The 24,266-nt window shown below is 37.4% G+C and overlaps 1 protein-coding gene across 2 annotated transcripts in view; it reads left to right on the top strand.

Annotated features, from left to right (window-relative positions):
* Positions 1–24,266, top strand: part of GABPB1 (GA binding protein transcription factor subunit beta 1) — an 81,742-nt gene that overhangs the window by 33,962 nt on the left and 23,514 nt on the right. Inside the window, exons 2-6 of one of the 2 annotated variants that reach the window (XM_029239768.1) lie at positions 12,461–12,568; positions 18,532–18,699; positions 20,322–20,516; positions 21,748–21,859; positions 22,246–22,359. In XM_029239768.1, the coding sequence (XP_029095601.1) occupies positions 12,461–12,568; positions 18,532–18,699; positions 20,322–20,516; positions 21,748–21,859; positions 22,246–22,359 (697 nt within the window). Of the gene's footprint in view, positions 1–12,460; positions 12,569–18,531; positions 18,700–20,321; positions 20,517–21,747; positions 21,896–22,245; positions 22,360–24,266 lie in introns of both variants that reach the window. The other variant, XM_029239767.1, reaches the window with a different exon arrangement.

The raw sequence follows: 24,266 nt of genomic DNA on the forward strand, positions 1-24,266 counted from the left end.
TATGGGCACTTAGGTTGCTTCCATCTCCGGGCTATTGTAAATAGAGCTGCAATGAACATTTTGGTACATGACTCTTTTTGAATTATGGTTTTCTCAGGGTATATGCCCAGTAGTGGGATTGCTGGGTCATATGGTAGTTCTATTTGTAGTTTTTTCAGGAACCTCCATACTGTTCTCCATAGTGGCTGTACCAATTCACATTCCCACCAGCAGTGCACGAGTGTTCCCTTTTCTCCACACCCTCTCCAGCATTTATTGTTTCTAGATTTTTTGATGATGGCCATCCTGACTGGTGTGAGATGATATCTCATTGTAGTTTTGATTTGCATTTCTCTAATGATTACTGATGTTGAGCATTCTTTCATGTGTTTGTTGGCAGTCTGTATATCTTCTTTGGAGAAATGTCTATGTAGGTCTTCTGCCCATTTTTGGATTGGGTCGTTTGTTTTTTTGTTATTGAGCTGCATGAGCTGCTTGTAAATTTTGGAAATTAATCCTTTGTCAGTTGCTTCATTTCCAAATATTTTCTCCCATTCTGAGGGTTGTCTTTTGGTTCTGTGTATGGTTTCCTTTGCTGTGCAAAAGCTTTGAAGTTTCATTAGGCCCCGTTTATTTTTGTTTTTATTTCCATTTCTCTAGGAGGTGGGTCAAAAAGAATCTTGCTGTGATTTATGTCAAAGAGTGTTCTGCCTATGTTTTCCTCTAAGAGTTTGATAGTTTCCGGCCTTACATTTAGGTCTTTAATCCATTTTGAGCTTATTTTTGTGTATGGTGTTAGGGAGTGATCTAATCTCATACTTTTACGTGTACCTGTCAAGTTTACCCAGCACCACTTATTGAAGAGGCTGTCCTTTCTCCACTGTACATTCCTGCCACCTTTATCAAAGATAAGGTGACCATATGTGTGTGGGTTTATCTCTGGGCTTTCTATCCTGTTCCATTGATCTATCTTTCTGTTTTTGTGCTAGTACCATACTGTCTTGATTACTGTAGCTTTGTAGTTTAGTCTGAAGTCAGGGAGCCTGATTCCTCCAGCTCCGTTTTTCATTCTCAAGATTGCTTTGGCTATTCGGGGTCTTTTGTGTTTCCATACGAATTGTGAAATTTTTTGTTCTAGTTCTGTGAAAAATGCCAGTGGTTGCATTGAATCTGTAGATTGCTTTGGGTAGTAGAGTCATTTTCACAATGTTGATTCTTCCAATCCAAGAACATGGTATATCTCTCCATCTATATGTATCATCTTTAATTTCTTTAATTTCTTTAATTTCTTTTATCAGTGTCTTATAATTTTCTGCATACAGGTCTTTTGTCTCCTTATGTAGGTTCATTCCTAGATATTGTATTCTTTTTGTTGCAGTGGTAAATGGGAGTGTTTTCTTGATTTCACTTTCAGATTTTTCATCATTAGTGTATAGGCATGCCAGAGATTTCTGTGCATTAATTTTGTATCCTGCTACTTTACCAGATTCATTGATTAGCTCCAGTAGTTTTCTGGTAGCATCTTTAGGATTCTCTATGTATAGTATCATGTCATCTGCAAACAGTGACTGCTTTACTTCTTCTTTTCCTATTTCGATTCCTTTTATTTCCTTTTCTTTTCTGATTGCTGTGGCTAAAACTTCCAAAACTATGTTGAATAAGAGTGGTGAGAGTGGGCAACCTTGTCTTGTTCCTGATCTTAGTGGAAATGCTTTCAGTTTTTCACCATTGGGGATGATGTTGGCTGTGGGTTTGTCATATGGCCTTTATTATGTTGAGGAAAGTTCCCTCTATGCCTACTTTCTGCAGGGTTTTTATCATAAATGGGTGTTCAATTTTGTCAAAAGCTTTCTCTGCATCTATTGAGATGATCATATGGTTTTTCTCCTTCAATTTTTTAATATGGTTTATCACATTGATTGATTTGTGTATATTGAAGAATCTTTGCATTCCTGGAATAAACCCCATTAGATCATGGTGTATGATCCTTTTAATGTGCTGTTGGATTCTGTTTGCTAGTATTTTGTTGAGGATTTTTGCATCTATGTTCCTCAGTGATATTGGCCTGTAGTTTTCTTTCTTTGTGACATCCTTGTCCGGTTTTGGTATCAAGGTGATGGTGGCCTTGTAGAATGAGTTGGGGAGTGTTCCTCCCTCTGCTAAATTTTGGAAGAGTTTGATAAGGATAGGTGTTAGCTCTTCTTTAAAAGTTTGATAGAATTCGCCTGTGAAGCCATCTGGTCCTGGGCTTTTGTTTGTTGGAAGATTTTTAATCACAGTTTCAATTTCAGTGCTTGTGATTGGTCTGCTCATATTTTCTATTTCTTCCTGATTCAGTCTTGGCAGGCAGTGCCTTTCTAAGAATTTGTCCATTTCTTCCAGGTTGTCCATTTTATTGGCATAGAGTTGCTTGTAGTAGCCTCTCATGATCTTTTGTATTTCTGCAGCGTCAGTTGTTACTTCTCCTTTTTCATTTCTAATTCTATTGATTTGAGTCTTCTCCCTTCTTTTCTTGATGAGTCTGGCTAATGGTTTATCAATTTTGTTTATCTTCTCAAAGAACCAGCTTTTAGTTTTATTGATCTTTGGTATAGTTTCCTTCATTTCATTTTCATTTCTGATCTGATTTTTATGATTTCTTTCCTTCTGCTAACTGAGGGGTTTTTTTTCGTTCTTCTTTCTCTCATTGCTTTAGGTGCAAGGTTAGGTTGTTTATTCGAGATGTTTCCTGTTTATTAAGGTGGGCTTGTATTGCTATAAAGTTCCCTCTTAGAACTGCTTTTGCTGCGTCCCATAGGTTTTGGGTCGTCGTGTCTCCATTGTCACTTGTTTCTAGGTATTTTTTAATTTCCTCTTTGATTTCTTCAGTGATCACTTCGTTATTAAGTAGTGTATTGTTTAGCCTCCACGTGTTTGTATTTTACAGATCTCTTCCTGTGATTGATATCTAGTCTCATGGTGTTGTGGTCAGAAAAGATACTTGATACAATTTCAATTTTCTTAAATTTACTAAGGCTTGATTTGTGACCCAAGATATGATCTGTCCTGGAGAATGTTCCATGAGCACTTGAGAAACATGTGTATTCTGTTGATTTTGGATGGAATGTCCTATAAATATCAAGTAAGTCCATCTTGTTTAATGTATCATTTAAAGCTTGTGTTTCCTTATTTATTTTCATTTTGGATGATCTGTCCATGGGTGAAAGTGGGGTGTTAAAGTCCCCTACTATGAATGAGTTACTGTCGATTTCCTCTTTTATGGCTGTTAGTGTTTGCCTTATTTATTGAGGTGCTCCTTATGTTGGGTGCATAAATATTTACAATTGTTATATCTTCTTCTTGGATTGATCCCTTGATCATTATGTAGTGTCCTTCTTTGTCTCTTCTAATAGTCTTTATTTTAAATTCTATTTTGTCTGATATGAGAATTGCTACTCCAGCTTTCTTTTGGTTTCCATTTGCATGGAATATCTTTTTCCATCCCCTTACTTTCAGTCTGTATGTGTCTCTAGGTCTGAAGTGGGTCTCTTGTAGACAGCATGTATATGGGTCTTGTATTTGTATCTGTTCAGCCAATCTGTGTCTTTTAGTGGGATCATTTAGTCCATTTACATTTAAGGTAATTATCGATATGTATGTTCCTATTCCCATTTTCTAAATTATTTTGGGTTCGTTATTGTAGGTCTTTTCCTTCTCTTGTGTTTCTTGCCTAGAGAAGTTCCTTTAGCATTTGTTGTAAAGCTGGTTTGGTGGTGCTGCACTCTCTCAGCTTTTGCTGCTCTGTAAAGGTTTTAATTTCTCCATCAAATCTGAATGAGATCCTTGCTGGGTAGATTAATCCTGGTTGCAGGTTTTTCTCCTTCATCACTTTAAATATGTCCTGCCACTGCCTTCTTGCTTGCAGGGTTTCTGCTGAAAGATCAGCTGTTAACCTTATGGGGATTCCCTTTTGTGTTATTTGTTGTTTTTCCCTTGCTGCTTTTAATATGCTTTCTTTGTATTTAATTTTTGACAGGTTTTTTTTTTTTTTTTTGCGGTACGCGGGCCTCCCACTGTTGTGGCCTCTCCCGTTACAGAGCACAGGCTCTGGACGTGCAAGCTCAGTGGCCATGGCCCAGGGGCCCAGCCGCTCCGCGGCACGTGGCATTCTCCCAGCCCGGGGCACGAACCCGCGTCCTCTGCATCAGCAGGCAGACTCCCAACTACTGTGCCACCAGGGAAGCCCTAATTTTTGACAGTTTGATTAATATGTGTCTTGGTGTATTTCTCCTTGGATTCATCCTGTATGGGACTCTCTGTGCTTCTTGGACTTGATTAACTATTTCCTTTCCCATATTAGGGAAGTTTTCAACTATAATCTCTTCAAATATTTTCTCAGTCCCTTTCTTTTTCTCTTCTTCTTCTGGAACCCCTATAATTCGAATGTTGGTGCGTTTAATGTTGTCCCAGAGGTCTCTGAGACTGTCCTCAGTTCTTTTCATTCTTTTTTTCTTTATTCTGCTCTGCAGTAGTTATGTCCACTATTTTATCTTCCAGGTCACTTATCCGTTCTTCTGCCTCAGTTATTCTGCTATTAATCCCATCTAGAGTATTTTTCATTTCATTTATTGTGTTGTTCATCGCTGCTTCTTTCATCTTTAATTCTTCTAAGTCCTTGTTAAATGTTTCTTGCATTTTGTCTATTCTATTTCCAAGATTTTGGATCATCTTTATTATCGTTATTCTGAATTCTTTTTCAGGTAGACTGCCTATTTCCTCTTCATTTGTTAGGTCTGGTGCATTTTTATCTTGCTCCTTCATCTGCTGTGTGTTTTTGTGTCTTCTCATTTTGCTTATCTTAATGTGTTTGGGGTCTCCTTTTTGCAGGCTGCAGGTTCGTAGTTCCCGTTGTTTTTGGTGTCTGTCCCCAGTGGCTAAAGTTGGTTCAGTGGGTTTTGTAGGCTTCCTGGTGGAGGGGACTAGTGCCTGTGTTGTGGTGGATGAGGCTGGATCTTGTCTCTCTGATGGGCAGGTCCACGTCTGGTGGTGTGTTTTGGGGTGTCTGTGGACTTATTATGATTTTAGGCAACCTGTCTGCTAATGGGTGGGGTTGTGTTCCTGTCTTGCTAGTTGTTTGGCATAGGATGTCCAGCACTGTAGCTTGCTGGTCGTTGAGTGAAGCTGGTTGCTGGTGTTGAGATGGAGATCTCTGGGAGATTTTCGCTGTTTGATATTATGTGGAGCTGGGAGGTCTCCTGTGGACCAGTGTCCTGAAGTTGGCTCTCCTACCTCAGAGGCACAGCACTGACTCCTGGCTGCAGCAGCAAGAGCCTTTCATCCACATGGCTCAGAATAAAAGGGAGAAAAAGTAGAAATAAAGAATTAGTAGAAGTAGGAAGAAAGAAAGAAAGAAAAAAAGAGAAAGAAAAGGAAGGAAGGAAGAAGGAAAGAAGGAAAGAAAGGTGGGAGGAAGGAAGGAAGGAAGGAGGGAAGTAAGGAATAAAAGGAAGAAGGAAGATCAAGTAAAATAAAATAAAGTTATTAAATAAAAAATTATTATTAAGAAAAATTAAAAAAACAAAAAACGGATTGATAGAACCTTAGGACAAATGCTGGAAGCAAAGCTATACAGACAAAATCTCATACAGAAGCATAGACATACACACTCACAAAAAGGGGAAAAGGGGAAAAAAATCATAAATCTTGCTCTCAAAGTCCACCTCCTCAATTTGGGATGATTCGTTGTCTATTCATGTATTCCACAGATGCAGGGTACATCAAGTTGATTGTGGAGCTTTAATCCACTGCTTCTGCGGCTGCTGGGAGAGATTTCCGTTTTTCTTCTTTGTTCTCACAGCTGCCAGGGGCTCAGCTTTGGATTTGGCCCCGCCTCTGCGTGTAGGTCGCCAGAGGGCGTCTGTTTTTCGCTCAGACAGGACGGGGTTAAAGGAGCCGCTGATTCGGGGGCTCTGGCTCACTCAGGCCGGGGGGAGGGAGGGGCACTGCGTGCGGGGCGGGCCTGCAGCGGCAGAGGCCGGCGTGACGTTGCACCAGCCTGAGGTGCGCCGTGCGCTCTCCCGGGGAAGTTGTCCCTGGATCCCGGGACCCTGGCAGCGGCGGGCTGCACAGGCTCCCCTGAAGGTAGGTGTGGATAGTGACCTGTGCTCGCACACAGGCTTCTTGGTGGCGGCAGCAGCAGCAGCCTTAGCGTCTCATGCCCGTCTCTGGGGTCCGCGCTTTTAGCCGCAGTTCGCCCCCGTCTCTGGAGCTCCTTTAAGCAGCGCTCTTAATCCCCTCTCCTGGCGCACCAGGAAACAAAGAGGGAAGAAAATGTTCTTGCCTCTTCGGCAGGTCCAGACTTTTCCCCGGACTCCGTCCCGGCTAGCCGTGGTGCACTGACCCCCTGCAGGCTGTTCTAGCCGCCAACCCCAGTCCTCTCCCTGCGCTCTGACTGAAGCCCGAGCCTCAGCTCGCAGCCCCGCCCGCCCCGGCGGGTGAGCAGACAAGCCTATCGGGCTGGTGAGAGCTGTTCGGCACCGATCCTCTGTACGGGAATCTCTCCGCTTTGCCCCCCGCCCCCCTGTTGCTGCGCTCTCTTCCGCGGCTCTGAAGCTTCCCCCCTCCACCACTCGGAGTCTCCGCCCGCGAAGGGGCTTCCTGGTGTGTGGAAACCTTTCCTCCTTCACAGCTCCCTCCCACTGGTGCAGGTTCCTATTTTTTTGTCTCTGTTTTTTCTTTTGCCCTACCCAGGTACGTGGGGAGTTTCTTGCCTTTGGGGAGGTCTGAGGTCTTCTGCCAGCGTTCAGTAGGTGTTCTGTAGGAGTTGTTCCATGTGTAGATGTATTTCTGGTGTATCTGTGGGGAGGAAGGTGATCTCCGCGTCTTACTCTTCCGCCATCTTCCCCTCGTCTGCCTCTATGGTTTTGCGGCAGGCCGATTCTTAACCACTGCGCCACCAGGGAAGTCCTATTCTAAAATTTTTAGTGAGACAAAGTTTGTCATTAAGAATGTTATAGTAGGCTTAAATTTTCTAAGTGTTTTTATTCATATTATTTTTTTGAGTGCTAATAACAATTCGCATAGAACTAGTACTTTGTAGTCTTAGAGTTTTCATGTCCAATAGATGCTATAATTCTCACAATAGCTCTTCGAACTATGAATTATAGAAAATCACAACAAAATAGACTTTAAACTTTGCAAATGTGATTATTGGTAGTTCCTGTTACCACTAGATGGCCCTCTCAGCATGTACTTTTGAGCCAAAGTAGCAAGTTTATAGACAGTTTGAATTTCGTCTATAGATCTTATTAAGAGACATTTTAATTGGAGTTAAAAATGGTTTATATCAGGTTATATGATAAGCTTTTTTAGAAGTAGTAAAGAAATTCAAGGTGGAATTTATTAGTGCGAGTTTTTTGGTTTTCTTCTCAAGAAGAATGGAGTATTAAACTAAATGGCATTCAGTACCATACACATAATATATTTTCAGTAAGTATTTTAAACATTAATGAAAATTTATTGAATTTAATTAGGCTTCTCCATATGCTTGTGGAAAAGTTATTTGCCACACCAAAAAAGCAACCTTTTCTGCTAAGCCTTTAACTGATCTTATGTAAATCCAACACTTTATCTCTGAGGATTTAATATAGAGGTAACGAACTAAGTAAACTGAGGGCTCGACATGGAACTATGGTCCCCTTGGTCAATTTTGTTGTCCTAACTCAATTGAGTTCCTCTAAGGGTCCGAATTATTCTACTATGATGTGCATGTTCCTGTCCAGTGAGAATCAGGAGTGAAATTGCTACAGTTTGGTATTTTTGTCATCTTAACTTTCACTAAATTTCTTGACAAGAAAATTAGAACATCTTTGATTTTGGTCTTACTTGATCTCACATGTATTTTCTTCCATTGATTTTCAATATTATTACCTCCATTGCTCTCTTTTATAATAAATATTTTGTATTGCCCATTTTACTAACTTGAAATGAAAATCATAGTTAATATTATCTATCTGCACAGTTTCAAAAAATCATTATGATGCCCTAATTTTAATGTAAAGGAGAAGTAGAAGGAAAGCAATTTATAATAAAATGTGTATTTCAATATGTAAGTACTGGAGCAGACTACACTAGATGAAACAAGAGGTAGTCAAATGCTTGCGCCTGTACATAGAATGACTATGAATCACTGTGAATGTGATAGCTGTGAAAGCTGATTATAATACATATTGGTGATTCAAATACCCAAGTGGCATTGGCATTGGTGACATGATTTTCCAAAATGGTGAAAAACTCTTAGTAAAGTTATGAATAAAACAAAGAGATGCATTGTTGCAGTCTAGAAAATTTGGGGTGTATTAATATGTGGGAAAATTCATTTTGTTTACATATTAGTTAAGTTCTAGTCTTAGATATATTCAGTGGGACCTTTGAAAGTCAACAAGACATATGACAATTCTTTGCCATACCGGATTGTTTCCTGCATTGCTGGACCTCTAGTATCTCTGGCACTTGCCTTTTAATTGCTGGTAAAGTATTCATCCCATCCCTCTTCCCAGTAATCCCTAAAATGCCTCTATATAAATCCAGAGGATCCTCTAGGGGGCAGTGCTGCTAACATTGAGAACCACCAATTTAAAAGTATCTAGCTACATTAATCTACACACCTGTATTTCTCATGGAATTTCAAAACCAAAGTAACTTAAGCATCCTAGGTCCTTAAATATGATGTTTTAAATAGTTAAGAAAATTGCAGAATTATGTAAGAAGTTGATTTGTTCAAATGCATCATTGTTTTGTTGCAGTTCTTATAAGCAGATCAATATGTTTGCTATTTTAGGTCCCTGGTAGCCTCCATATTCTTTATTTTTTCCACGCTTTCTGTTTAGTAAGTCAGTAGTATATAACTTTCTTTAATGTCACCGTTTACTTATTTAACAGTCACACAATTTGTCCCTTAAAAAAAACCCATTGTTTAAATTTGGAAGATATTACAGAAACTTTGTGAAATGGAGGCAAATTTTCCCATAATCATACCACCCTAACAACTGTTAATATTTTCAGTATTTTGTTCTGTATATGCATATTTTGACATTCAAAAATTAGTTTTGTGTCTTTTCACTCAACATGGCATAACTTTTTAATATTATTATATAACTTCAAAAATATTATTTTAAATTACTGCATCCTATTCTGTTAGGTTCCACAATTTAACTATTTTCCTACCTTTAGTTTGTTCACATTATAAAAACATACACACATATTTTTTATCTGTTTCAGTATATTTTCATTTTTCCTTTAGGATAGGGCTTCAGAACTGGAGTCATTTATTAGGTCATTAGGATTAGGCTAATATTTAACAAAAGTTACATTTTTTTATAACTTCTGTTAAATATTGCAAATTGACTTTAAAAGTTATTTACTTCACATTTTTTGAGCATCAGTGATACTGAACATGTTTAGTGAATTATTTCTATTTTCTCTTTTAGAAAGTGTGTGGTCTGCCCTTTGACTATTGATCTGTTGGGTGCTTGGTGGTTTTTTTTCTTTGTTTGTTTGTTTTCTCTTTTCGAATCAGACCTTTTAAATAATATTTCAATGTTTCGTACATTCATTTTTATGCTATCTTTGATTTTAGTTTGATTATTTTATTTGTATTTGTATGAGACGACAGTTATCTACTTGTACAAGATAGTATGTGATATCAAGGAAAGAACATGGGATGTGGAGTCAAGAAATCAGGGTTCTGGAAGGAGATATTTATAATACATATTATATCTGACAAAGCACTCATATCCAGAATGTATATAAGAATGCTTACAAGTCATTAAGAAAAAGGCAGACAATCCAATTTCTAAATAATGAGGAAAAGCCCTAAACCACCACTTCATAAAAGATATCCAGATATTTAAACCATCTGGCAGTATGTATGCTGAATGAATGCAGATTGATTTTATATTACTGTGTAAGACATATTTAAAAATGTGTATTTGGGGGAAATACTTACTTCATTGTAAAACCAGGTTAATATTAAATTTTGGTCATCCAGACTATAGAACACTGTCTTTGTGTTAGTATGGCCAGTTTAGATTTTACTGTATTTCTGTAGAAGAGAGATCAGTTTTTTTTTTACCTTATTCTGCCTTTAGTAGGACATTATTATTTCTGATTCTTTGCCTATTGAATATGCTATTAATTTATATCCAGCTGGTACATATTCCCTAGGAAAAATCCTTCGTTAAAGAACAGTAATCTCTTGATTTTAGTGTTTTTAGTGGGATTAAGGAATATTTTGGGTTCCAGTGACTCCACCAATGTATGAATGAGAGAATGGGAGGAAAAAGGAAAGGAAATCAGACATTCAAGGGTGAAAACGTTGTGAATGTCACAAAAAGGCATAAAAGATGCCCCACATAAAACCCACAAGTGCATGTGGTTATTTTTCTTATTCTTCACCATAGGATATATTATGAATTATTTCTATTCTTACAAAGAGAACAACTATAAAAAATTCTTTCCTGTTTAGTGACAGATGCCTGTTTTGGACATGTACATCTCACCTAATCATTGTGTGAGCCTCCCAGTATTAACATCTGCTCCTGTTCACTCTTTTTATGTTTGGTTATTTCTGTGTTATGAAATCTACTAAAAAATACAATAATTTAAGCACAAACTTGTGTTCTTTTGGGGACATTTTTAAATCAACCTTTAATCAACCCTTTTAGATTTCCTAACACCTCTAATTATGTGATGCATTTTGTTCCTTTCTGGTATAAATAACCTCTCCAAGCTCTGTCAACATTCTTCTCACACACATACTCCTTTCCCCTCTTTTCTTGAGTAATTCCTGTTCATACCAGATTGGGATATACTAATCAACCTGACATTCCTCTCTTATAATTTATTTCCCCTCAACTCAAAGAGTATTCACTTTTTGAGACAAATTCATACCTGAGGCACATTTTTTCTTGCGTAAATTTCAGGGGTTCCATATCTTCCCATCCCCACAACCTTCAAATTCTACCTGTTTGCCTTTCTTCCAGATACATATAACATCATTGAATAGTCTTTCTGGATTTGGGAACTTTCTTCTTCTAGAAGTGTCATCTTTTGAATTTGAGCATTTCTGATACTTTGAAATCTTTCTTCCCCTGTGTACTCCTGACATGATCTTTCCTTAACACATATTTCAATATTTCTTATTCAAGATGACACAAACACACATACACACACACGCACACACATACACACACACACCCATCCTAGGCTGTGACATTTTCAGATATCTTGTATTCAGGATGTGGGGCATACTTACTTTATAGGTTCTTAGTGAGACACATACTCTATTGATAATACTGTTAGACTCTCTTTTCATTATTTTCATTGAATGTGGGTTGTGCCTTTTTTAAAATAAATTAATTTTATTTATTTATTTGGCTGCATTGGGTCTTTTTTTTCTTTATTTATTTTATTTATTACTTATTTTTGGCTGCATTGGGTCTTCATTGCTGCATGCGAGCTTTCTCTAGTTGCGGTGAGCGGGGGCTACTCTTTGTTGCGGTCCGTGGGCTTCAGTAGTTGTGGCTCGCAGGCTCCAGAGCGCAGGCTCGGTAGTTGTGGCACACGGGCTTAGTTGCTCCGCGGCATGTGGGATCTTCCCGGGCCAGGGCTTGAACCTGTGTCCCCTGCATTGGCAACGGATTCTTAACCACTGCGCCGCCAGGGAAATCCCATGCATTGGGTCTTCATTGCGGTGCATGGGCTTCTCATTGCAGTGGCTTCTCTTGTTGCGGAGGCTTCAGTAGTTGTAGCACGCAGGCTCAGTAGTTGTGGCTTGCGGGCTCTAGAGCGCAGGCTCAGTACTTGTGGTGCATGGGCTTAGTTGCTCTGTAGCACGTGGGGTCTTCCTGGACCAGGGCTCGAACCCATGTCCCCTGCATTGGCAGGTGGATTCTTAACCACTGCACCACCAGAGAAGCCCTGAATTGTGCCTTTTTCTGAAAGAACTTACATGCACATTGCCTGTATGAGGGTTGAAAATACTTATTTTCAAATTCTGAGCACATTCACTGTTGCTAAAAAAAGTTATGGTAGATTTATTTTAAATTTTGTACCACTTAAAGAGGATAATATATTTACCTTATTTCTATTTACATTTGTGAGAAAACTTTATTGCTGCAACTCCTCCAGTGAAAACAGTTTGTTGCTAGTTTTAAATTTTAGACAAGCTTTCTTTGCCACTTACCTCTTCTATTTTTTACCAGCTGTGTTCGGAGAATTCAAATTAATTTTATTATCCTAGTTAAAAATTTGATAAGAAAGAAAAATCTGTTCCCAAAATTCAAATAAAAATTGCTTTTATATGATCTGTAGTTTCAGAGGAACTATATCACAACCTTTTGAAGGTCTAATTGAGAACTGACTTATTAGTGAAGATAGAAGAGAAAAAAATTATGTCATAATGTATAAATGGAGATGTTAAATTCATCTATGTTTTGTTTAGATGTCCCTGGTAGATTTGGGAAAGAAGCTTTTAGAAGCGGCTCGAGCAGGTCAAGATGATGAAGTTCGTATTTTGATGGCTAATGGAGCTCCTTTTACTACAGACTGGGTAAAGAATGGTTTTAATGTTGTGGGGTTTTTTTGTTTTTTGTTTTCTCCTCCTCCTCCTCCCCCTCCTCTTCCTCCTCCTCCTTCTTCTTCTTCTTCTTCCTCTCATTTTTGAGTTTTTCCAGTTAAAAGTTTAGTCAGTATTGTGTTTATAAGTGGTGAAAATTTAATTTTTTTGCAAATTTGTTTGCAATTTTAGAATTATAGCTTGCTTTTAAAGAGAATGGTTCATATACTTTTTTTTATAATAGACCACCTTATCCAAATATTCTGTCCACACATGGGTTTTTCTTTAAATTACGGAGTTCAGTAATGTAGGATGAATGTAAAATGTAGCTGCTTGGGATTTAATTTAAAGGCCTTATAAATAGCACAGGTAGAATTTACAATTCAGAAAAAGCAAATTTGGTGTTAATGTTATAATTGATTCTAAAAAAGGAAAAATGTTTGCATTTCAATTGATACTTGTAAAACTATTGCAAACATCACTCAGAAGGAAGAAAGGAATGAGAAGGAGTTCTTAGTAATTACAGAAGGCAATTGTGAAGAAGACAGAAACCATAACTCTGTTTAATTCTGCAGGTAAATCAAAAGGGATATTCTTGGGAATGTGGAGGGTTAGGAATATGGATTAACTCTCCCACTGGTAACAACTAAAAATTCCAGAGTTTTGATTTTGTTGTTTTTAGCTTACTTGTTCCATGCTCTTTTTAACTTTTCATTCAAAACAATTTTTTTTATTATGGAAAATTTCAAACATAAATCAACCCCTGTATACCCTTCAAAAATTATCAAATCAAATGAATCTTATTTCCTCTATAATCCCATTTACTTTCTTTGTTTAGTATTATTTTAAAGTAAATTTCAGGAACCATTTTGTTTCATCCATAGCTTTCAGCATCTGTCTTTAAAAGATAAAGATTTTTTGACTGAGTATATTAAAAAAAAATCTTACGGGCACTGATGAGTTAGAAAGAAAGTAAGGGATTATCAAGCTGAAAAACTAAGCAAAGGCCATAACCTAGAGAAATTTCACCCTTAGAACATTTGCTAACTCAGTAAATTTGCCAGTTGGTGTTCTACCTCCCCGGCATAGGTTACTTAAGATAAAGACCTGAGACTGCTCATAGAGGGAAGTCTCCTAGAGATCCTTTCCCCATAATACTGGAATCCTAAAGAGATGTACCTTCGTTGTAAGGGTAAACCAGAAATACCCCCTCCCTCCTCCTACCTGATCCTGCCCCTGCCCCTGTTGTTAGGATACTGCAAGGCAAATGAACTGGCTTGAACTAAGGTACCAAATGGAGAGAGGAAAAATTTTGTTGATGAGAATTTGGAGTCAAAAGCCATCCTTTGCACACATTTGTGGCCTTAACTCATAAATACTTATGTATTCTGCAAAACTCTGAACTGAAGAATGAATTTAAAATTATCTTTGGACTAGAGGTTACCCGTGGTTCCTGACACAAGCAAATGAATATCCTTTTTGGAGGAACCTGCCTTCCTCCCAGGTTTCATATCTACAAATGAAATTCCAAGGAAAATGAACAGTCAAAAAATAACTGAACACTGGGACTTCCCTGGCAGTCCAGTGGTTAAGACTCCATGCTTCCACTGCAGGGGGTGCGGGTTTGATCTGTGGTCGGGTAATTAAGATCTCGCATGCCACGTGGTGCGGCCAAACGAAAAAAAGAAACCCAACAAAAACTGAACACACAAGGACACAAGGCAGCTTGGACAATAACCCACTGGAACAACTGACAACATAAGCAGACCTATAAGGACTTTAGATAAGATTTTAATAGCAGATTAGGAATAGCTGAAGAGAAAATTAGTAAACTGAAAAACAAAAAAAATCATTCAGAATGCGGTGCAGAGAAAAACAAAAAAATATAAAAGATGTCAGGAGTCATGAAGGCTAGTGTATGAGAAAGTCTAACATATATCTAATCATAAATCCACAAGGAGAGTGAAAATAGGGATGAAATAATTTTAAAAGATAATGGTTTAGCTTTTCCAAGACTGATGAAAGATGGCAGCTCACAGATTCGAGTAGCCCAGAAAATCTCCAGCAGAATCAATAAAAATAATCTATATCTAGACACATCATAGTGATCCCGTAGTACATCAAGACAAAAAGAGCCTTCAAGATACCAATGAGATATCACGTCACACCTGTCAGAATGGCTATCATCAAAAGGTCTACAAATAAATGTTGGCAAGGATATGGAGAAGAGGGAATCCTCGTGCACTGTTGGTGGGAATGTAAATTGGTGCAGCCCCTATGGAAAACAGTGTGGAGGTTCCACAAAGAGCTAAAAATAGAACTACCATATGATCTAGCAATTCCACTCCAGGGTATATATCTGGAAAAAATGAAAACTCTAATTCGAAGAGATACGTGCACCCCAGTGTTCATAGAAGTACTGTTTACAATAGTCAAGATATGAAAGCAACCCAAGTGTCCATCAACAGGCAAATGGATAAAGATGATGTGGTATGTACATGTACAGTGGACTATTACTCAGCCATAAAAAAGAAAGAAATTCTGCCATTTGCAGCAATGTGGGTGGATCTGGAGAGTATTATGCCTAATGAAATAAGTCAGAGAAAGACAAATACTGTATGATACCATTTATTTGTGGAATCTAGAAAATTAACAAATGTGTATAGCAAAACAGAAACTGGACTCACAGATACAGAAAACAAACTAGTGGTTACTGGTGGGGAGAGTAAAGTGGGGAAGGACGAAATAGGGTATAGGATTAAGAGATATAAACTACTATGTATAAAATATATATGCAATGAGGATATATTGTATAGCACAGGGAATTGTAGCCATTATTTTGTAATGACTGTTTTTTTGGGTTTTTTTTTGCGGTACGCGGGCCTCTCAATGTTGTAGCCTCTCCCGTTGCGGAGCACAGGCTCCGGACGCGCAGGCTCAGCGGCCATGGCTCACGGGCCCAGCCACTCCGCGGCATGTGGGATCTTCCCGGACCGGGGCACGAAGCCGTGTCCCCTGCATCGGCAGGCTGACTCTCAACCACTGCGCCACCAGGGAAGCCCCTGTAATGACTTTTAATGGAGTATAATCTATAAAAATACTGAATCACTATGCTGTACACCTGAAACTAATATAATATTGTAAATCAGTTATACTTCAATTTAAAAAAATCTATAAACCCTGAAAAAAAAAGACAAAAATCTTAAGAAGGATTAGTGTCCATAATACATAGGGATTCCCATGACAGTGATGAAAAACAAGACAAAGAAGATAGGGCAAATGACTTGATATGGTACTTGACTAAAGAGAATGCTTGAATGACCAATAAACGTGAAAAAATGCTCAGCTACATTAATGATTGGGCAAATGCAAAGTAAAATCATGAAATACTATTGCTTATCCATCAGATAAGCAAAAACTAAACAAAAAAGTCTTTCAGCGCCAACCGTTGGTGAGGAAATCCATAAATTGATAGAAACACTTTGGAGAACAGCTTGGCAGTACCTAGTAGATTTAAATGTGTACATACCCTCTGGCATAACTATTGAACTTCTAAGAATATTTCCAAGGAAAGTTCTTGTTCATGTATTTGAGACATGTATAAGACTGTTTTTAGTAGCAGCATTATTCATAATAAAAAACTGGAAACCTTAATGCTCAACAGTGGATTGGTTAAATTGATTATGGCTTATTCATTTGGTAGAAAATCATAGAGCAGAGAAAATTAGTGAACTATACTTATATTCATCATCGTGGGTGAATCTTATGATATTAAGCCAAAGAAGGCAAGTCTCAGAGAAATACATGCAATGTGATTCTATTTAAATAAAGTTCAGAGCAGGCAAAACCAAAGTATATTATTTAGGGATACATAGTAATTTTTAAAAAAGCAAAGTAAAGCAATCTTTATTACAAAATTCAGACTAGTAATTACCTCAGGGGTTGGGGGAGGGGCTTATTAGGGAGTGGCACGTGGGAAGATTCTAAATTGCTGGTAATGTTTTATTTATAGACTGTGATGGTATTTACCTCATTTTCCTCCTTCAAACTACATATATGTACGTATATATATATTTTGTATCATCAACCAAAAAGGTAAGGTCTTGAGAAGAAAAAATTACAAAAGAAACCATTTTATCACACTGAGCAGAACTCATGGTTGCTAAATAGGCTATGGAGATATTTCATTAAATATTAGAATTTAAGAGTATAGAAAGGGCCAGTTTTAGAAAAGTATGATAGAGCATGGAGGAAGAAAGGATTGTTTAAAAATCTTCTTTAATCTGCAGGAATGACCTTCCCTTAAAAATACAAGGCTTTTAATAGTAATAAAATAATTATTCCCAGGGTAAATGATTTCCATTTTTACCATGAATTGAGAGCACATACCTAGCTTTGTATTATGACTCTTACTTGTGTGACTTCAGGCAAATTAGTAACCTCTTTGTGCCTTACTTATTTTCTTAAAATTTTAAAAACTTTTTATTATAGTTGATTTACATTGTTGTATTAGTTTCAGGTGAACAGCAAAGTTAATCAGTTATACATATATCCACTTTTTTTTTTTTAAGATTCTCTTCCCATATAGGCCATTACAGAATATTGAATAGAGTTCCCTATGCTATAAAGCAGGTTCTTATTAGTTATCTGTCTTATATATGGTAGTGTGTATATGTCAATCCCAATCTCCCAGTTTATCCCCCCCCTTACCCCTGGTCATGCCTTAGTTTCTTTTACTGCCAAATGAGGATAGTAATAGTACCTGTGTTTTGAGGAGATTAAATGATACAATAGGTGTAAAGGTCTTAGAATAGTGCTTGCTATGGAAAGTGCTTAAATAAAAACCTTAGTTGCTATTATTACAGCAGTGGTCATAGCAAATTGCATGTTCTAGTGAACTATCTTGGTTCTTTAGAACATGAGTGCCTTGGTAATCAGAGAGTTGTAGGGACTTTTTGTGCTTCTAAGTGCATGTGATATAATGTAATTCTAGTTTTCACCTATTAAAAATTATAACTCTGGGCTTCCCTGGTGGCGCAGTGGTTGGGAGTCCGCCTGCCGATGCAGGGGACACGGGTTCATGCCCCGGTCCGGGAGGATCCCACATGCTTCGGAGCGGCTGGGCCCGTGAGCCATGGCCGCTGGGCCTGAGTGTCCAGAGCCTGTGCTCCGCAATGGGAGAGGCCACAATAGTGAGAGGCCCGCGTACCACAAAAAAAAAAAAAAAAAAATTATACCCCTGATAAGGCTCTTCTTCACATTTTAGTATGTACTTCTGTATATTTTGAATGTAGCGTGACTAGGCCACGTGGAACCAATTTCAGGAGAACTGGGCTCTCTTTTGGTTCTTTTTTTAAAATTTTTATTGGAGAATAGTTGATTTACAATGTTGTGTTAGTTTCTGCTGCATGTTTTGGTTCCGTCTTAACTCACCTTTGGCAAGTGCACCTCACATCAGATTTTTTCCTTGAAAAATGACTATATGAACTTCTTTAAAAAGATCACTGAGGTGCTTTAATTAATTTATTTTTAAATCCTAGAAACAGTTTAATGTAAAAATGTACACTGTTACAATTATTTGATGTGAATTTCATAGATGAAAAGTTTTGTGTGAATGGTGTGAGGAAAACTTTCTAATGCTCAAAAATTTCTGACCCTAATTATGTCTAATTCCTGATGAAATTAATTTTGTTTAGACTATCTGATAACAAAGAAAGCAAGTTTGAATTAAATGAAATATTGTCATTTCTTCCTCACTGAGAAATGAATGGGAATTCTTGAAGGCCCCTATGAAGAGACTGTGATCAGCAAAAATTATTCCTTTTCAGTTTTGAGTTACTGTGTAAACATTTGATATAAAGAGAATCTGTTTGCTCTGTAAACAGAATATATAAAGTAGAAGATAGAAGTATATTTTAAAATGACTATAGATGTGGATTTTTTTTCTTGTGGTATAGCTTGGAACTTCTCCACTTCACCTGGCAGCACAGTACGGACATTATTCCACCACTGAAGTACTACTCCGAGCTGGTGTAAGTAGGGATGCCAGAACCAAAGTGGACCGAACGCCGCTGCATATGGCAGCTTCTGAGGGCCATGCCAGCATAGTGGAGGTTTTGCTTAAGGTATGTGTTCTCTTTTTGCACTTTGCTTTTGAAAGTAAGACCCCAAAGGCTATAAAATCATAGTGGTTTTATAAGAGGGAGAAGGGAACTAGTTTTGTTACTGACAGGGTTCTTGGACTCCTTAATCCATAGAAATTGATAAGAGGCCAGACAAGTAATTCAGGCAAGGCTTTATTAGGACTTGTGCTGTAGCACTAGGGAGCGAAAACAAGTATCAGGTTCCCTTGCTTGCTCCCTGACAGGGGAGGAGCTGGTCCCTTAAATGCAGTGAGGGTAGGGGCCAGTCCAGGGGTCACATGGGAGGGGTGGCTTGGGTGGTCTGTCCACCCCCTTAGTGGTGCTGTATGCAGTACCTTGCTTTTGCTCTCAACACCTCAGAAGTGGCAGTTGGGTTTTTGGTCTTTTGTATCTTATTGTTCATAATTTGCCCCAACTGCACATGCACGCAGTTATTTTTAGTCCCTTATTTTAGTTTCTTTGTATTCTATCGCTGGAGGAGATGTTTGTCCAGGTGCAAGCACTGCAGCAAAGGGTCCCAGGTCCGAGCCTGTCTCTGTTTTATTGAATGTCTACTTTTTTCCCCCATGTTATCTCATTTTTTGTGTGTAAGCATTCATTTGAGTGAAAATTATTTTAAAGTGTTATTTTGTGGGGGCAAAAACTTCCTCATTGTATGTTTTTAGTTAAGTCAGACAATTGACTTCTTAGATCTTGGTCTTTGCTGTGGTGAGGGACTACAGCTTTGTCTTACTCAACATATTTAAAACGCACATGGAAGGGAATGTTAGGCTTGAATAATTAACAAACAAATAATACAGGCAGGACTTTTTCTTTAATCATCTAAATGCCAAAGAGAAAATTCTGAAACAGAGAGTGATAGATTTAGATATTCTTAATTCTTTTTATTCTGGCCTCTAGATCAACTTATCCAAAAAACATACAATATAAGCCACGAGTACAAGTCACGTGTAATTCTAGATTTTGTATTAGCTACATTAAAAAAGTAAAAACAAAATAATTTTAATATTATATTTTATTTAACTCGGTATATATAAAATATTATAATTTCAACATGAAATCAATTTAAAAATTATTGAGATGTTTTACATCCTTTTTTTGGTGTGAGGTCTTTGAATTCCAGTGTGTATTTACATGCACAGCATAACTGTATTCGGCTACACGTGTCTAGTGACAACCATAATGGATAGTGTATCTCTTGATAGCTCCCTATTAATTCATTATATTGCACTGGTTTTGAAAGCAAGGGATATTTTTGTGTAAATAAGGAGCTGGAGGGTTTTGGAGGAATGTTCATAGTTTTCCTTCACACCTTATGCCATTCTAGCCCTTCATACTCACGGCTGGATGACTGAAAAAATAATTGCTGTACGCCTAAGAAATTAGAAGGAATGCAATTAGGAAAGCCAGCATGATAGGAAACTGATTACGTGACAGATGTGTGGTGATTCCTGGAGCGTGTAGATCATTCAACACACAAAAATAAAGAGTTGGTCATATTAGTAGCAAATTCTTGGTTTAAAGCACAGTGGCTAGTATTTTCATATCAGGACTTCTTTATATTTCGTATTTTAGAAATTTCTTATTTTGAAATATTTGTATAGCATGGCGCTGATGTCAATGCAAAGGACATGTTGAAGATGACAGCTCTACATTGGGCCACAGAACACAATCATCAAGAGGTGGTGGAACTCTTAATCAAATATGGTGCTGATGTACACACGCAAAGTAAATTTTGTAAAACTGCGTTTGATATTTCAATAGACAATGGGAATGAAGATTTAGCAGAGATACTACAGGTAACTTTTGGCTTTTAATTTAAGAAAATAAAAGGATCTCTGTCATATGGATGATTTGAACTATTTAGCTTGTAGTTTTTCATTTTGGACTTATTTTGGACAGTCCTATTCCTCTTTCACTTCCTCTTTGTTCATTGCTGTTCATTTTCCTAATTGTAAGACCACAGTCTTTGCATGTAACATTAGAAGATTAGATAAAGTGATTACTTTCAGTGTTTGTAAGGTTCTGAATTCCCTTCTATACATTTTAGTCTATTAATTATTTTGATGCATGTTTGGATACCTTATGGTTTTTCAAGTCTGTTATACTTCCACTAACATTTTTTTTTAGGAATCATAATCATGTCCCCTCAGTGAGTGATGCAGTCTTCATCATTCTGATTGGTTTCTTTTATTTTTTCACCATCCTCAAAAAAACCTGTTTATGAACATAGTTATTTATGGTTTTTGGACGTTTTCCTACTAACCAACATTACTTCTCTTTTCTTTAGCTAGACAACATTGATGTAAATTTTCTTCTTATTGCGTCTTCTTGCCTATCTTCTTGTCCTCCTTCCCAGTAGAACTCTTCTCTAAGACTATCTGAGTCTGTTGAACTTCATCTAGTTACTTAAAAGATGTTATGTGTTCAGGAAAATAAATTTTGCTGTGCTTCTTCCAATTCTTTTACTCCCAAGAGTGCAGTTTGGAGCCTAGGGTTGAGGATGGAGGACAATTAACTGAGAAGGACGTGCTTTATATAGGTAGTGTTATATATTGCTGAATATAGTAGAGAACATAATTTGATTTAAGTAATTTAATTTCTGTAGCTGCAGGGCAGCAGAATATCTTTCAACTGTGTTCTATTTATATATAGAACACAGATTTTTATTTTTGGCCCCACCGCGTGGCTCGCGGGATCTTAGTTGCCTGACCAGGGATTGAACCTATGCCCTTGGCAGTGAAAGCGCAGAGTCCTAACCGCTGGACCACCAGGGAATTCACTCAACTGAGTTCTATACAATCCTTTCAGATACCTACTTCGCCTCACATGGGATTTTGCTGCTTTACCTAATAGGGGAACTCAGGATATAAATACATATCTGTGATTTACCACTATACTTTCAGTAGACCAGAAACAAAGATTTCCATTTGTATTATATGATTCTTAGATTACAGGATGTTACATTGAAAGTCTGTCCTATATGTTCTGGTTATAATTCTGAAAACACCGTGGTAATTTGTCCTCTAGATTGCTATGCAGAACCAAATCAACACAAACCCAGAGAGTCCCGACACTGTGACGATACACGCTGCAACACCACAGTTTATCATTGGACCTGGAGGGGTGGTGAACCTAACAGGTCTGGTATCTTCAGAAAATTCATCCAAGGCAACAGGTATTGAGATGCATATAGGATAGCTGTTGGGATTTTATGCTTTAGTAGGTATTCATCCTTTTAAGAAAGGACTGTTGGAGAATGAGGGTAAGATTATATCAGCCACGTTGGTTTTCTTTGTTATAATTGGCAAAAAAATTTTATGAGGCAAAATAATCTAAAGAAAGGTGATATTGCAAAATGTACTGCAGTATTACCTTTCAAAAGTTAATGCTATCCAAGCTTGTTTTTCACAAAACTAATATTATCTAAGCTTCATTTAAGAGTTGAATAAAGTAAAACAGATTATCAGAAAAATTCACTAGATTAAATTCCTTAAAAATTCAAACATGTTTTCTCCTTTATCGTAGATGAAACGGGTGTATCTGCTGTTCAATTTGGAAACTCCTCTACATCAGTATTAGCTACATTAGCTGCCTTAGCTGAAGCATCTGCTCCATTGTCCAATTCTTCAGAAACTCCAGGTTAGAAAAACGAGTCAAATGTGTATATCGAAAGTTGGAGATTCAAATATTTGCACAGGCCAGGAAGGAAATTTAAAAGACTAAAGGGGGCAGGGTTGAGGTTATGGCCATCTGAGGAGAGTGGGGCAGGGCAAGGGTGCATCTCCTACTCAGCTCTAACTGATTATAGTAAAATGCTCAGTTAGTGTTGCCAGACTACTTTTTTCAAGGGAAGCTGAAAATCTGGATTTTAAAAGAACATTAAATCTTGGCAATTATTTAAAATTAAATTAAGATTAAAATTAATTAAAATTAAAAACAAACTTGTGTGGTTCACAGAAAACATGTCTGTGTACCCCATTTGGCTTTGTTTTACTAGTCTGACTTTTTGTATAAATAAATTAGCTAAGTATATATGAACCTGCTGTCTTTTTCATAACTTTTAATTTTTGGCAGCTCTATTAGAATGACATAAAATCTTAATGACTGACAAAACTAGGAAATAGCACACCAACAACCACCATTAAAGTATAACTTGGGGTTAAATGATTACAAACAGTATTAATAGCTGGTTTGATAAGGTTTACCTTTATACTTAACCAAAATAATTCTTGCTATAATTATGTAAGTAAAATATTTTTTTAATTAGGGAAAGACTCCACAAAATTATTTTTCTTACTGTAGTTTAAGCCATTTTATTTGGACCAATGCTTAAGAAAGTAAAGAATAATTTGTTGTCATTCATTATTTAATTTTTTTTCAAAATGTGACTAATAATAATAATAACAGCAACAGTTCGCTGCATGTTTACTGTGTGTGCTATGCACTGTGGCTGATGTTTTACACATCTCATTTAATCCTCACCAAAAAGATCGAAGGTAGATATTACTGGATTTGACTCTTCAAGGTGATGATTGGATGATGTATTTTTTGGTGGGGGCGTGGTGGTTACTTATCTCTCGCCTTTCTCCCCCTCTCTCTCTCCCTCTCTCCCTCCGTCTCCCCCCTCCCCCCTCCCTCCCCTCTCTCTCCCCCTGTGCCCCTCAACTAGTAATAGTAAACATTTATTCATTCTCCAGCTTCTTTAGCATTGTAATCAATGTTTGAATCTAAACCTTTATATTTGGGAGTCTTAAGATTTTTCTGAATCACTTTTGGCCATTAACAGCTACGTGTGTCATCCTATTGACATGCTGCTTTTATGACCTATGCCTGGATCTCTTCAGCACCTTTGTAATTGCATAAGTATATCAAAGAAAATTAATTTCATTGGTGGATTTCTATTTGATTAAACTTGTAAAATTTTTGCCTTTATTAAAGTACATATCTCTGAAAATTAATCTTTTCTTCAAAGTCAGCTCAAAGTTTTTACATTTAGATGTTTGACTCCACAAATTGGTCATACCAACTTCTCTAACTTCTACCTTTGAAAATGTTATGTGTGGTCTAGTGTGAGAGAATTGACAATTTTAGTTGACTTTTATTGCATGTGACTTACAGTCTTCTGTGAGCACAACAATTTTTTTATTTCAATACTACATCATAGTGAAATCTTTCTGAAGGTATTTTAAGAGCTTGAATTAAGTTAAAATTCAGGTGAGTACATTGCCACCAGTATAAACAACTCAGCTGAGGTGTGTAATCACATAAAGAAATATCTTCTCGCAGGTCAGTTTGCACATGCTCAGTCAAGTTATTTCTCTGCCTCTTGGCCGTCCAGTTTCTTTTAACATCATTTGTCAGACTCATCCTGATTTAGAAATGTTTATATGTTTTTCAAGGACATCTCAGGATCTGGGAAATAAAGTAGTACTCCCATTTTATATATGATGAAATTGAGGTTTGCGGAGGTTAAATAGTTTTGTCTAATGTAGCATGGCTATCAAGTGGTGAAAGGAAGTTTGTGCTCAAGGTCTGACTGATTCCCA

The sequence above is a fragment of the Monodon monoceros genome, unplaced genomic scaffold (genome assembly GCF_005190385.1).
Source record: "Monodon monoceros isolate NGI ecotype Baffin Bay Population unplaced genomic scaffold, NGI_Narwhal_1 Super_Scaffold_21, whole genome shotgun sequence".
Lineage (NCBI taxonomy): Eukaryota > Metazoa > Chordata > Mammalia > Artiodactyla > Monodontidae > Monodon > Monodon monoceros.